The 15,709-nt window shown below is 35.6% G+C and overlaps 1 protein-coding gene across 7 annotated transcripts in view; it reads right to left on the bottom strand.

The window, feature by feature from the left end:
* Positions 1 to 15,709, bottom strand: part of EXOC6 (exocyst complex component 6) — a 277,514-nt gene that overhangs the window by 85,974 nt on the left and 175,831 nt on the right. For all 7 annotated transcript variants that reach the window (XM_047824816.1, XM_047824814.1, XM_047824819.1 and 4 more), the window contains 2 exons: positions 14,469 to 14,580; positions 13,769 to 13,903 (listed from right to left, as the gene is read on the bottom strand). In XM_047824816.1, coding sequence (XP_047680772.1) covers positions 13,769 to 13,903; positions 14,469 to 14,580 — 247 coding nt within the window. The remainder of the gene's footprint in view (positions 1 to 13,768; positions 13,904 to 14,468; positions 14,581 to 15,709) is intronic.

Raw genomic sequence — 15,709 nt, 5'->3', positions numbered from 1 at the left:
TCAATGATATACTAGGGGCGCATGGGTGGCTCAGTTGGTTAAGCATCTGACGTTGGCTTAGGTCATGATCTCATGGCTTGTGAGTTCAAGTCCCACGTCGGGTTCAGCACAGAGCCTGGAGCCTGCTTCAGATTCTGTGTCTCCCTCTCTCTCTGCCCCTCCCCTCCTTATGCTCTCTCTCAAAAATAAATAAACATTTAAAAAATTTATATTTAAAATCAATGATATACTGAAGTGCCCGAGTAGCTCAGTCAGTTAAGCGTTGGACTCTTGATTTCAGCTCAGGTCATGATCTCACAGTTCATGAGTTTGAGCCCCACATGGAGCTCTGTTCTGAAAATGTGGATCCTGCTTGGGATTCTCTCCTCCTGTCTCTCTGGCCCTCCCCTGCTTATACTCTCTCTCTCTCAAAATAAACATTAAAATTTTTTTTTAACTAAAAAAAATCAATGGTATACTTTTAAAAAGTTTATTTATTTATTGAGTATTTATTTATTTACATAATCTCTACACCCAATGTGAGACTCAAATGCATGACCCCAAGATCAAGAGTTGCATGTTCTTCCAACAAAGCCAGCCAGGTACCCCAATGATATACTTCTTAATTACCCTTTTTACTATACAGGATTTTATTAAAAGAATATTATTTCACATTTTCCTGGATTTTTTAAAGCAATTTGGGACAATTAAAACATTAACCAAAAGTTGAGATGGAGAGAGGAACCAAATATCTAGAAATCTTGAAGTCATGTGGAAAACACAGTATTTATGTGAAGAAAGAAAAATTATAAAAATGAAACCATTCACATTATAATGAAATTAATTTATTACAAGTATATGCTTTCTGGATAAAGTGATTCGAAGCCCACTAATTTTCTGAAAAGGAACTAAGAAAAGTAAACCACAAATGTATTTATTACTTTTTGTTGTTATTATCTGGAGTTCTGCTAGTTACAGCTGATCATTGAACCACATGAGTTTAAACTGCATGGGTCCACTTATATATGAAATTTTTTCAATAAATATTCATACAGTACTGTAAATGTATTTTCTTTTCCTTATAATTTTATCATTTTCTCTTCCCTTACTTTATTGTAAAGATACAGTATATAATACATATACAAAGTATGTGTTAGTTGACTGTTATCATTAAAGCTTTCTGTTAACAGTAGGCTGTTAGTAAAGTTTGGGGAAAGTCAAAAGTTACATCGATTTTTGGAGTGCCTGACTGGACTGCCTCAGTCAGTAGAGCATGCAACTGTTGACCTTGGGGTCATGAGTCCAAACCCCACCTTGGGTGTAGAGCTTACTTAAATAAAGAAGTTATACATGGATTTTTAACTGCAGGGGGTCGGGGGGAGGAGTCAGCGTCCCTAACTCCCAACACTGTTGAAGGGTCAAATGTAATCTATTTTTCTGAGATGATACCAAGAAAAGGTACTACTTTTCTCATCAACTATCCAAGTCAAGATAACTTTTCTCAACATAATAAATGTAATTTGGGGCATTTAAAAAATGTATATTTTTAAAAGTTTATTAGTACTTTCCACAGTGTATAACAGCAAACAAAGAAATCTAAGGCAGTAGGTGGCTGTGCTGTATGAAAGAAAAGTTTCAGACAGTAGTCCTAGGCAGGAACATGTTTTAAATTCAACACCTGAAAGAACATTGCTAAGAGCTAAGGATTCTCCTTATAATCCAGGCAAATATAGTCAACAGAAAACATACATACATGAACCGCATGAAGTGACTCACTACATTTTATTTTCAAAGAACGAAGAGCAAGCAAAGAAACAAAGTTTTCACTGCATCCCTTCCTGTACTTATACACAAGAATATACTAAATTATTTGATAAGATATTTCTAAAAAAGATTTCTAATTTTAATTAGAGACTATTAAGAAAATTAGTTTGGACCTCCTGGTTAAGTTCTACTACAGCTGAAACCAAAATATTCTCAATCCTTAAGACTCCACCAGAAAGACAGGAACATATCAACTAACTCCTAAATTAAATTTTTAAAGATTTAACTTAGGGGCACCTGGGTGGTTCAGTAAACTGAACATCTCACTTTTGATTTCGGTTTAGGTTAAGCCCGGTGTCAGGCTCTGCACTCACAGCACAAAGACTGTTGGGGATTTTCTCTGTCTCAGCCTCTCCCCTGCTCACACACTCTCTCTCTCTCTCTCAAAAATAAATAAACTTAAAAAAAAAAGATTTAGGGGCCCCTGGGTGGCTCAGTCTGTTAAGCATCTGACTCTTGTTGGTTTTAGCTCTGGTCATGATTTCACTGTTGGTGAGTTCCAGCCCCATGTGGGGCTCTGCACTGACAGCGGCAGGACTGCTTGGGATTCTCTCTCCCTTGCTCTCTGTCCCTCCCCCGCACGCATGCACACTCTTTCTCTGTCAAAAATAAATAAATAAACACTAACAAAAAGACTTAGCTTATAAACAAAACAATTAATTCTTCTGCTTGTTAAAGAAACAGTGCCCTCTGGAGGCAAAAGTCCCACACAATTTGAGAACTATTTTTCATTTCAATATATAAGAATTAAATGATATCATACGATCAGTGGTTCTCAACCACAGGTGTGCAACAGAACTACCTAAGGAACTTTTTAAAATCTACACATGCACAAACTCCAGCCAAGTCCTCTTGGAACATGAGCATGTGTGTTTTACATAAAAATTAAGTAGTAATAGCTAAACATTTTAGGAAACATCTGTGATTTACTATCATCCACTCCCCCTTCTTTGGAACAATCTCCAAACATATTTTGGAAAATCACTCTGCCCCCTTTCACAGCTCTATCTGGTCTAGATCGGACTGAACCTATATCTAGCTTCAAGTATGAATCCTGATGAATTTAGATGAATTAGCAATTATCACCCTCTTACCCAAAAGGTGTTACATAGCACCTCATAGAGGGAACCACTCACTCTTCCTTTAGATGATAGAGCATGAGGATCTAAGGATTGGAACTGTGACTGAGCAGCCATTTTGTTACTAGAAGGAGAGAGCCTACAGCTGCTGAGGCACCACATGCAGTCGGACAATGAGGCCAAAACTGCATAAAGCGGAGCTGAAAGAAGGACACACCAACTGGGTTCCTGGTGACATGTGCTGAGCAGCAGGCTTCAGCTTCACACGAAATCTTCCCTATTCTGGGATTTCCAGTCACATTTAGCTAATAATTTCTCTTCATCATTTAAGGCAGCTTGAGTTGGTTGAGTCAGTTCTTGTCAATTTTCTGTTAACAGCCTGACTAATACAAGTATCTTATTTAAAACATTTTATTCAACATTCTAAAAAAAAAAGGTTACATTTAATATTACTCATTCAGAACAAGGGAAACCTTTCTTGGCATTTTTCTGAGCCTTAAAAAAATTTAAGCCAGAGATATAGTTGGAACTGTCAAAATGAAAGCGCTATGCTCTCTGGCTAATTTCTTCCTGCTCTAGTTCAAGATGATGATGCTCCAATAATCTATGATCTTGATCTAGAAATATTAGTAGCATATACCATCCAATTCATTAGCCACTTTCACTACTGCCACTGCAGAGGGGAAAAACAGATACAACTAAACATGGAACCCTACTAATTAGTTATGACAGGGAAGGGCTGTGATTGGGATAGTAAAAAAAGAAATAAATCTAAGATAACTACAGGTTTTCCAGGAAAGGAAGCAAATGGTACTACCACTGTAAAAAATTAGATAGGCAGAAAGAAAAGCCAATTTAAGAAATTATGATTTTTTTATTTGGGTATTTTATTTTATTTAAAAAAAATTTTTAATGTTCATTATTTATTTTTGAGAGAGAGAGGTAAGACAGAGCATGAGCAGGGGAGGGGCACAGAGAGCAGGAGACACAGAATCTGAAGCAGGCTCCAGGCTCTGAGCTGTCAGCACAGAACCCCATGCAGGGCTCAAACCCACAAACCGTGAGATCATGACCTGAACTAAAGTCGCCTGCTTAACCAACTGAGCCACCCAGGCACCCCTATTTAGATATTTTGGATGTCAGTGTGATAATCAGGGAAAATTTTTTTATTTTCATATTTGGCACCTAAAATCAATCGAAAAACAAAAAATGATTGCTTGCTTATATACTTCAAATTAATTTAGTGAAATGGCTACTTTTCACCAGATTTTTTTCATTATACTATATTACTATGATTAAAAAACAAAAGTTGTTGATTTTAGGATATATATTGTACCTTATACTCATGCAAATCATATACCTCCACTTGATAAATAACACCCTGGGTTAAAAAAAGCTTAAGATCTGCTCCATAACTGACTAAGAAGTCAAATATAAAAAGCCAAGGAAAACTTACATTAATTAGAAGACCTCAAGTTTTCATAAAGTTCTGGAAATCTTTAAAAATTTGTCTTCATAAAAGAACACAGTCAACATAAAGAATAAACCAGGGATTCATAATCTCATAGTTCTAAAGTCAGCAAGTCACAAACAGTATACTGTATATTCCCTTAGAAGTACAGGTTACTGTAGGAGTTATAGTTAATTATGCCAAAACAATTTCCATGGAGCAAATCCAAAGAATTTCTTAGAGTAACCAGAGTTAGATATGTAAGCTGAAGCTTACATTAGCCTTTGCACAGAAAGCTATGGCCCAGATGAGGGATAAAGAAGCTGAAAACAGAAATTTAAGGAAACTGATCCTGACTGCTTCTAGAATAAATTATATTTTCCCCCAGAATAAACATTCAAAACACAATGAAACCAAAGCCAAGTTTTAAATAAACTATGCATGCTTATTAACATAAAACGAATAAATATAATTTTTCATTCTTCTGAGTCACTGTATTTTAAGTTCAGTATCTTTGAACTTTCTGATCTTGAGCTTTCTAGTTTCTGTGAATGGTTTTCCTTTTTAAGTTTATTTACTTAGAGAGAGAGAGAGAGAGAGAGAGAGAGAGAGAGAAAGCAGGTGCAGGGGAGGGGCAGAGAGAGAGGAGACAGAATCCTAAGCAGGCTCCAGGGAGCCAGTGCAAAGCCTGATGTGAGGCTTGATCCCACAAACCGCGAGATGGTGACCTGAGTCGAAGTCGGACACTTAACCAACTGAGCCACCCAGGGGCCCCTCTGTGAATGGGTTTATACCAGTTCCTGCCTTCCCTCATCTCTTCTGATTGCAAATGTCTTCAAGATCCAGGCAGGTAACATGAATGAAAATGTCAGGCAAGGTGACTGTGGCAGGCAGGATGATTATAAAGCAGGAATCTCATCTAAAGGTATTCAAATTCACAACTCTACAAAACCAAATCAAATATGTCTACAGGACCAAATTTATCTACTTATTATATATACACTGTAATTATTTTTTGTAGTTATTTGCCCTTTTAAATTAACAAATTCTAGTGGTTAAGAACCATTCCAATTCAGCAGCTAGCACAGTACAACAGAAATATATTTTTGCTCAGTAAACATCATTTAATATAGCCTGCCAGGCCAAAACTATGTATAAGTTTAGAAAAAACTTCCAAGCAATTATCACTTTGTTCATAAGAACGTGTTTGGGGATACAATAAAAGCCTTATTATCTAAACTCTTAGCTTAGGACAAAATCTTTCATTTCTTATTCCTCATCAAAGTAGTCTGTCCTAGAAAAACCTAATTCCTTATTCGGCCATTTCGCTTCCAGCGATATGCAGAAAAGGGTGATATATGCATACTGCATTTTTTGCACTTCGCAAATACTGCAATTTTTACAAATTGAAGGTTTGTGACAACCCTGCATCAAGCTAAGTCTAACCACACCATTTTTCCAACAGCATTTGCTCATTCTGTCACATGATGATAATTCTCCCAATATTTAAAACTTTCTCATTACTATTCTATTTGTTATGTGATCTTTGATGTTACTATTGTAAGTGTTCTGGGCACCAAAAATGGCCTGCATATAGGTCAGGAATCTTTTTTTTTTTTTTTTGAGAGGGAGAGCACACGCTAGTAGGGAAGGGGCAGGAGGGAGGAGGACAGAAGATCCAAAGTGGGCTCTGTGCTGACAGCATGAGCGGTCAACCATGAGATCATGACCTGAGCCAGTCGGATGCCTAACTGACTGAGCCTCCCAGGTGCTCCAAAAAAACATGCTGTTCCTTTTCTTGTCCTACTGAACTAAGTAGGACTCCCATATGATGTTGAAAAGGAATGGTGAGAGGGAACATCCTTGCCTTGTTCCTTAGTGGGAAAGCTTCAAATTTCTCACCATTAAGTATAATGTTAGCTGTAGGATTTTGTACTCTTTATCAAGTTAAGAGAAGTTCTTCTCTATTCCTAGTTTACTGAGAGTTTTTCTCATGAATGGGTGTTGAATTTTGTCAAATACTTTTTCTGCATCTATTGATATGATAATTTGTTTTCTTTAGCTTGCTGATGTGATGGATTATATCAGCTGGTTTTAAACAACTTTTTATTGTAGTTGACAAACAATGTTACATTAATTTCAGGGGTATAACAGTGATTTGACAAGCTTATATATTATGCTATGTTCACCAGAGTATGGCTACCATCTGTCACCATAAAATGCTACTACAATACCACTGGCTATATTCCCTATGCTGTATTTTTATCCCTGTGATTTATTCATGTATTAACTGGTTTTTAAATGCTGAGGTAGCTTTGCACGTATGGGATAAATCCCACTTGGTCATGATATAGAATTCCTTTTATAAATTGTTGGATTCAATGTGATGATATTGTGTTGAGGACTTTTGCACCTATGCTCACAAGAGATAGTAGTCTGCAGTTTCTTTTTCTTGTAATGTCTTTGTCTGGTTTTGGTATTAGGGTAATGCTGGCCTCACAGAACGAATTTGAAGTATTCCCTCTGCTCCTATGTGAAAGAGATTATAGAGAACTGGTATAATTTTTTCCTTAAATGTTTGGTAGAATTCATCAGTAAACCCATCTGGGCCTGGCACTCTTCCTGTTTTGGAAGGTTATTAATCATTGATTCAATTTCTTTCATAAATACAGACCTATTCAGATTCTCTATTTCTTCTTGTGTGAGTTTTAGCAGATTGTGTCTTTCAAGAAATTGGTTCATTTCATCTAGGTTATGAAAGCTGTGGACACAGAGTTGTTAATAATCCTTGACTGTCCCTTTCTTCCTTGACTCACATGTTATTTAGAAGTGTGTTGTTTAATCTCCAAATATTTGGGGATTTTCCAGCTTAGCTTTCTGTTATTGTTTCTTATTTAATTCCACTGTGGTCTGAGAGCAGACACTGTATGATTTCTATTCTTTCAAATTTGTTAAGGTGTGTTTTATGGCCTAGAATATGGTTGTCTTGTGAATGTCTCATGTGAGCTTGAGAAGAATGTATATTCTGCTGTTGTTCAATGAAGTAGTCTATAGATGTCGATTATATCCATGTGATTGATGGTGTTATGGAGTTCAACTATGTCCTTACTGATTTTGTTTGCTGGATCTGTCCATTTCTGATGGAGGGATGTTGAAGTCTCCAACTATAACAGTGGCCGCATACTCATTCATTTCTCCTTGATGTTCTATCAGTTTTTGCTTGACATATTTTGACCCTCTGTTCCCAGGCATATGTATACTATTGATTCTTATGTCTTATGGAGAATTGACACCTTTTATTGTGACGTAATGCCTCTCTTTATTCCTGATAACTTTCTTTGTTCTGAAGTCTGCTCTGTATTAATATAACCACCCACTTTTTTGATTAGTGTTAACATGGTCTTTCTCCATCCATTTAATCTATATGTATCTTTATATTTAAAGTGGGTTTTGTAAATAACATATAGTTAGGTCTTGTTTTATTGATCTATTCTGATGATCTCTTTCAATTAGTATTTTTAGTCTATTGATGTTTAAAGTGATTACTGATATAGTTGGATTAGTATTTGCATATTTGTTGTACTTTTTCTTTGTTCCTACTTTTGTGTTCCACTCTTTTTCTGCCTTTTGTGATAGTGAGTATTTGCATGATTCCATTTTCTTTCCTTTCTTATCAGTTATGTTTTTTTTAAACTTTTTAGTAGTTGCCCTAGAGTTTCCAATATACATTTATAATTATTCCAAGTCCACTTTCAAATAACACTATTCTTCCTCTTGTACCATTACCGGCATTCATTTCTCTTATATATAAACATATAAGCATACATAATTGAATACACTGTTGTTATCATTCTGAACAAACTCTTATCTATGCAATTAAGAATAAGAAAAACAAAAGTTTTTATTTTACCTTCATTTACACTTTCTCTGATGCTTTTCCTTTCTTTATGTAGGTCTGAGTCTCTGGCCTAGATCATTTTCTTTATCTCTGAAGAAGTCATTTTAACATTTCTTGCAAGGCAAGTCTACTGGCAACAAATGTCCTCAATTTTTGTTTGTTTGAAAACGACTTTCTCCTTCACTTTGGAAGGATAATTTCACAGGATATAAAATTTTAGGCTGGTGGGTGTTTTTCAATACTTTATAAATATTTCATTCCATTCTCTTCTCTCTTGCATGATTTACAATGAGAAGTCAGAAGTAATTCTTATTTTTGTTAACTCTAGGTAAGGTGTTTTTCCCTCTGGCTTCTTTCAAGATTCTTTATGTTTAATTTTGTGCAGTTTGAATATGATATGCCTAAGTGTAATATTGGTATTTATCCTGCTTGATGTTCTCTAAGCTTTCTGGATCCATGGTTTAGTGTCTGACAGTTTGGGGAAATTCTCAGGCAATACTGCATCAAGTATTGCTTCTATCCCTTTCTCTCTTTTTCTTCTTCTAATATTCCCATTGTGTTTATGTTAGAGCTTCTGTAGTCATCCCACAATTCTTGAATATTCTGTTTAATTTTTTTCAGTATTTCTTTCTCTTTGACTTTCTGTTTTACAAGTTTCTAGTGACATATTCCCAAGCTCAGAGATTCTTTCCTCAGCTGTGTCTACTAATGAGTGCATCAAAGGCATTTTTCATTTGTTATGTTGCTTTTGATCTCTAATATTTCTTTTTGTTTCTTAGATTTTCCAGCTCTCTGCTTACATTATCCATCTGTTCTTTTATATTGTCTACGTTATCCATTAAAGCCCTTAGCATATTAATCATAGTTTTTAAATAGATTATTCATCTGATAATTCCAATATCCCTGACATATCTGAAACTGGTTCCAATACTTACTCTAGCTCTTCAAACTATGCTTTTTGCCTTTTAGTCTTCCATGCGCACTTTTTCTTGATAGCTGGACATGATGTACTGGGTGAAAGGAACTGCAATAAATAGGACTTAAGTAATATGGTTGTAAGGTGTGAGGGGAGAGGAAGTGTTCTATAGTTATGATAAAGGTAACAGGTTTGCTTTTAAAAAATTTTTAAGTGTAGTTGACTGGGTCACAGTCTTTAAGTAAGCTTTGCCCCTTAGCTGTAAACTTTGCAAGTGCTTCTCATTTCTACCCCTTAGGTGGGACAGGATGGCTAGAGCAGGCTGGAGTTGTGTATTTCCCTTCCCCCAATTTGGTTAGGCTCTGATTAAACCCCAATAGTTCAGGCACTGGTACATAGTTTCTTTTGAGGTTAGGTCTGAAGAAGAATAGAATACTTAAGGAACAGAATGGTCTGGTCTATTTCAAAATGGATCCTTTTTCCTCCCCCTGCTGAAAGCACAAGAAGATTATTCTTCGGTCCTCAGTGGGAGAACTTGGTAGAGCTCCAGGAGGTACAACTCACAAAAGTGTGAGCCCCACTATGATTGGGTCCCCCTGGAGTTTTAACTCCGTGACTTGTCCACATTGAACCTCCAGCAATTTGTCAATTACAGTTCAGGTTTCCTAACCCAATACTGGTTCCTGGGGAAGTTTCTGCTCCGTTAAACTGTGGTTCTCTGTATTTTCCTATCTGTCTTTCTCCAATCAAATTGTTGGGAGAAAAATTGTTGTTTTTTTAATCAAAAACAATTTACCACTGTCACTTTAACCATAATTCTAAAAATACTCTGCTACAGTCAACCACAGATTTTAAAAAGGCAAATTAGAAAAAGAATTCAGAAGCATACTCCTTCCAGGCATTTACAGTTGACATCACCGCCAGGCCTCTTTAGAGTGGCAGGATGGAAAAACTCCCTAGAGCAAAAGTTAAAGAGCTCTGATGCCAGAGAAAAAGAACAAGGCCATTTCTCTACTATACAGATTAAAAAGGTAATGGTATTCCCATTTTTCCCCTCCATTCTGATGCAAATCTTTTCAGGCAGAAGTCTTAAAGTAGCTCTCAGTGTGGGTCCAGGTTAATTTCAAACAGCTGAGGTACTGCTTGAGGGCAGGAACTACTTACTTAACCTCTTTTGTATCACTCACAGATTTAGCAAAATGAAAGGCATGCTAACAAGAGAGTTTATGTAATATTTCATAAAGTAAGCAAATATGGTAAAAATCAAACACTTTGTGTGTGCATCTGTGCTTTTTGGAGGGGAAACATGGGGATGTGGGTAAAAGAGTTGTTAGGTGCTTATTTCCATAATCATTAGGCAACTAAATAGGAATATATTTGCTAGGGTCACTGGACTGAAAAGAATTCGGCTAAGAGGTTAACTAAGCAATTCATGCTAATGTCTGTAATCAAGACTGTACACTTTAATCAGCTCTGTGAAAGAGGCAACAGACTGACTATTCCCTAGGAATGGAAATTCCCCCATCTCATCCAATAATTCACTTGATTATTGATTTAATAATTCTCACTATTGAATTGCTTCCTCATATCAGAGTTTAAGTCAGAGTCCTCTTGAAACAGGCAAAAGGTAGAAATGACAACAGCTCTTATTCTCATATCATAAAACAGAAAAGGTTTCCTGAGTTCCGTGTGAAAATAAAAAACAAACAACAAAAAAAACAAGGATGCTCTACATTTGTGGAGCTGCAATTGATTTCCTGATTTCCAAGAAAATCCAAGGAGTATTCTATAGGAGTTGTAATTTCAACTAAATACCTGTAACATAAGGGACCACTGAAATGATGAACCAGAACTAACATTTCTAAATACTTCCTCCCAACAGGCCGATTTTGAAAGTACAGTTCCAAGATCCCTTAATCCAAAAGCATCGTGTTCCAGTATCTTTAGTTATTTGACTTATAACTGACAAGAAAATTTGCTTGAAGATCCCTAGTTATACCAGATGTCAAGGCAGTTCATGTTTTAATGAAAGTACAGAGTCAGCCTGTTAAATTTAATGTTCACAGTTAAGATGCTTACAATTTCAGTCCTTAGTAAATCTCTTCTTGACAGTGTATGAGTAACACATGGACATAAGGACAGAGAGCAAAAATGAAAAAGAAGAAAGATTGTGTAAAATCTAATATAAAAGAAAAGAATTTGTCTTTGGATTAGAAAAATGCACAAAAACTTGTGGACTTTCTTCCCATACTATGGTACTTATCACACCATATTGTCAAGTGTCTTTTTATAGTTTTTTCTCTTATGAGCTTATCGAGGGCAGGGATACATTTTTATATTCTCAGCACCTAATAGAGTACTCAGAGCACAGATGATGTACAACAAATGGCACTGTGCTAAATATACCCTTTAAACTTCATAATAATTGTATGAGGTAGGTAACACCTTACTACTCAAATTTTACAGAAAAAAAAACCCCAGGAAACATTATAATTAAAGAATATGCCCAAAGTCACACAACTGTCTAACTCCAGAGTATATGCCCTTAATTACTGTACTATACTATCTGCATAAATGAATGCCTGTTTTGTCCAGTTTCTGTTCAGTTTTAGTAACTAATTTTACCTACTCACTCAGACATCATCTGCATTTGTGCCTTATGTATCAGGATGACTATATGAGCTCAAAATCACCAGAAAAACATAAGATTTGGGGACCAGCCAGATAATTTTAGGAGTGACGAGTCATTTCTAGACTTCACATTTTCAAAGTGTGGTTACAGTTAACATTAGTTATTTCTAAATACAAGAATACTGAATTTTTTTAATGTAAATGACTGTACTATAATTTTAGGAGACAAGCTGGGTAATTTATTTTTTTAATTTAATTTTTTTAAATTTACATCCAAGTTAGTTAGCATATATGGGTAATTTATAATACAGCAAGAGTCGAAACATAAGAACTCTTTAATAAGAAACTTAGAAAGGGCTATGAGGTTAAACTAGCCAGCCTATTTTTTCTTAATTTTTTTAAATGTTTATTTATTTTTGAGAGAGACAGATAGAATGCGAGTGGGTGGGGCAGAGAGAGAGGGAGGCACAGAATTCGAAGCAGGCTCCAGAGCCTGACATGGTGCTGGAACTCATGAGCTGTGAGATCATGACCTGAGCCGAAGTCGGCCGCTCAACAGACTGAGCCACCCAGGTGCCCCAGCCAGCCTATTTTAAAGAGAAGAGGGGTGCCTGGGTGGCTCAGTTGGTTAAGTGTCTGACTTTAGCTCAGGTCATGATCTCACAGTTCGTGAGTTTGAGTCCCACATGGGGCTCTGTGCTGACAGCTCAGAGCCTGAAGCCTGCTTGGATTCTGTGTTTCCCCCACCCCCCTCTCCTGCTAGCACTCTTTCAAAAATAAATAAATATTTTTAAAAATAATAATAAATAAATAAAGAGATCAGGGTCGCCTGGATGCCTCAGTCAGTTAAGTGTCCAACTTCTGCTCAGGTCACAATCTCACAGTTCATGTGTCAGAGTGCCTGTGCTGACAGTCCAGAGCCTGGAGCCTGCTTCAGATTCTGTGTGTGTGTCTCTCTCTCTGTCTCTCTGCCCTTCCCCCACTCACATGCTGTCTCTCTCTCTCTCTAAGAAATAAACATGGAAAAATTAAAACAATAAATAAACAAAGATAAGAGACCAGGAAATAGTTTGTATTAGTGTAATAAACTATTCAATGAAAAAGTTTATATTACTAGACTATGCCAGTATCTCATGTATATGACCCCAAATCAATAAAATTATAAAACAGTTTATAAAACAAATTAATGAAATTATTTAATCTTCCATTCTGCTTAAAAAAACCATTAATTAGGGGCATCTGGGTGGCTCAGTCAGTTGAGCGTCCGGCTTCGGCTCAGGTCATGATCTCACGGTTTGTGAGTTCGAGCCCCATGTCAGGCTCTGTGCTGACAGCTCAGAGCCTGGAGCCTGTTTCAGATTCTGTGTCTCTCTCTCTCTCTCTGTCCCTCCCCCGCTATTGCTCCATCTCCCTCTATCAAAAATAAATAAACATAAAAAAATTTAAAAAAAAACCATTAATTAATCTTTTGGGACATCCTACAGTATTATACAAACAGAAATCTTTCCATTCAGAAAAATGTAGGAATTCAGTAACATGTAACAAGGTTTGTAAATAAAAAAATATTTATTTTTCTTCATATCAGAGACAACAAAGAGTGTAAAGCCAATTTAACACTTACCTAATTCATCCCACATTTTTAATTTCCAAACACATATGTATATATATTACACACAAAATTAATTATGGAACTGTGAGATATTAATGGAAATCCAGTTAGGCTGATTCAGCAATACTGTAAAAGTCTTCAAAACATGAACAAAATGTAATACAGCTTTAGGAAATCAATATATTTTTCTCCATTTTAGTGAAGATGTTTAAAATGCCAAAAGGGAACTGACATTTATGTACTTTTTGTTGACAGTGAATATCTCTAATTTTCAATTGTTTGGAATATAATGGAATCAAGTACATAATAAAAATTGCTTTGATTTTTAAAAGTTTGCTTAGAGTGATGGAAATAAAAACTTTTTGGTCGGGGTTTTACATACCTTAAAAGTAGAAAGTCCATAAAGTCTTGTGGTATGAACAGTCTCTTGAGAAATGTTTGTGATGTTAGTTATAAAGTCCTCCAGGTACCTGCAAGCTTGTTCCAGGTGTGTTGTGTTGATGATGATCTGCACCAGCTGGAAAATACAAAGTATGTCTGGTGAGATGCAGGTTACATGTACACAAAATCATTTGGTTTTTTATTTTTATTTTTACTATTTTTTTTCATTTGGTTTTTTAAAATGGATTCTTACTTCCAGCAATTGTGCCATTTTTGTACAATTATAGCTTTATAGGATACAAGGGATTATCTGATTTCAAAAGCCTGCTGCAAATACTATGAATGCTATCACTTAAAAAAAAAATAACCAAGAGTCTGCCAACTGATTTAAAATAACTCTTAAAAGTACTTTTCCAAATTTTATACATTTACCAAGTAAAAAATGAGTATTTTCACTTTTCATGTAAAGTCTGGCAATCATAAATCTACATGTATGTTCTAGCATCATCAACCATCTACCATATTCTCCATGTATACCTTTTCCCCTCACATGGTTTGAGTTTACACTGACAAAACAAATCTACTTCTACTAATAAATTTAAAATAGAAAGCCAGTTTTACAGGATGATGTTTAGCAATAGTTCATAAAACTTTTTGCATATAACGAAACATTTAGCTATTAGTATTTTTTTTTAACTTACCTCTGTCAAACCTATATGAGGTTTTCTAATAAGGTTCAGTAAACAGCTACTCAAAGTTCTGGTCAGCAGCAGATTTGTAGATTTTCTAAGCATATCATCTATTTCTGTTGAGCTAAAAATAAAGATTGATTATTATTTAGCTTTTCACAAAGGTATGGTTAGCTTCCTAAATAATTTAACACAGTTTACTAAAATAATTTCCCCCACCTCATTCTTTCATATCTTTAAATAAGTTACTCATATGTATTAAATCCCAAAATTAAATTCTGTCACAAAAGGGACATTTTCAATAAAATAGAATGTTCATTTATGGCATAATTTGTTTTAAAAATGTTTTATTTATTTTTGAGAGAGAGAGACACATACACACACAGTGTACAAGCGGGGGAGGGTCAGAGAGAGAGGGAGACGAAGAATCTGAAGGAGGCTCCAGGCTCTGAACTGTCAGTACAGAGCCCAACGCGGGGCTTCAACTCATGAACCATGAGATCATACCTGAGCTGAAGTCGGATGCTCAGCCAACTGAGCGATCCAGGTGCCCCATTTATGGCATAATTTAAATGTATTCAGTAACCACTACAGTAAAACCATGGGGTACTTAGTCTAAGGAAATAAAATTATTCTTAAATCATGACTCCACTATGGGACACTTTCAAAAGCACTTCAAATACAATACAGCTAAAATTATTATTTTTTTAACGTTTTATTTATTTTTGAGAAAAAGAGCACGAGTGGGGAAGGGCAGAAAGGAAGGAGAATAGAGGATCCAAAGTGAAGCAGGCTCTGCGTTGACAGCAATGAGCCCAATGCAAGGCTTGAACTCACAAATTGTGAGATCATAACCTGAGCTGAAGTTGGACGCTCAACTGACTGAGCTACCCAGGAGCCCCTACAGGTAAAATTATGTTTAAAATGCAAATTGATGTGAGCTCTTTCTAGATATAAGTAATTGCTAGATTTAACTTTAATATAATTAAGCTATCCATTTCCATTGAGATTTTTTTTTTACGATTCAAAGAAATAAACATAATTACATACACTAAGTTTAATTTGGTATAAAGAAAAAAAACCTCTACAATATTCCTTAACATCTTAAAAACTCCTAGGCTAGCACTAACAAGCTTTTTATTTTCTAGGCCTTCAATTTAAGTAAATAATGACTTCTTCACATATATATGGATATATATAGCTTTGTTATCAAAACAGTTAAACTGTCTTTACACCAAGTTTTCTCAGTCTTA

This window comes from Prionailurus viverrinus, chromosome D2 (genome assembly GCF_022837055.1).
Source record: "Prionailurus viverrinus isolate Anna chromosome D2, UM_Priviv_1.0, whole genome shotgun sequence".
NCBI classification, from domain to species: Eukaryota; Metazoa; Chordata; class Mammalia; order Carnivora; family Felidae; genus Prionailurus; species Prionailurus viverrinus.
This window is presented reverse-complemented; position numbering and strand designations above follow the sequence as displayed.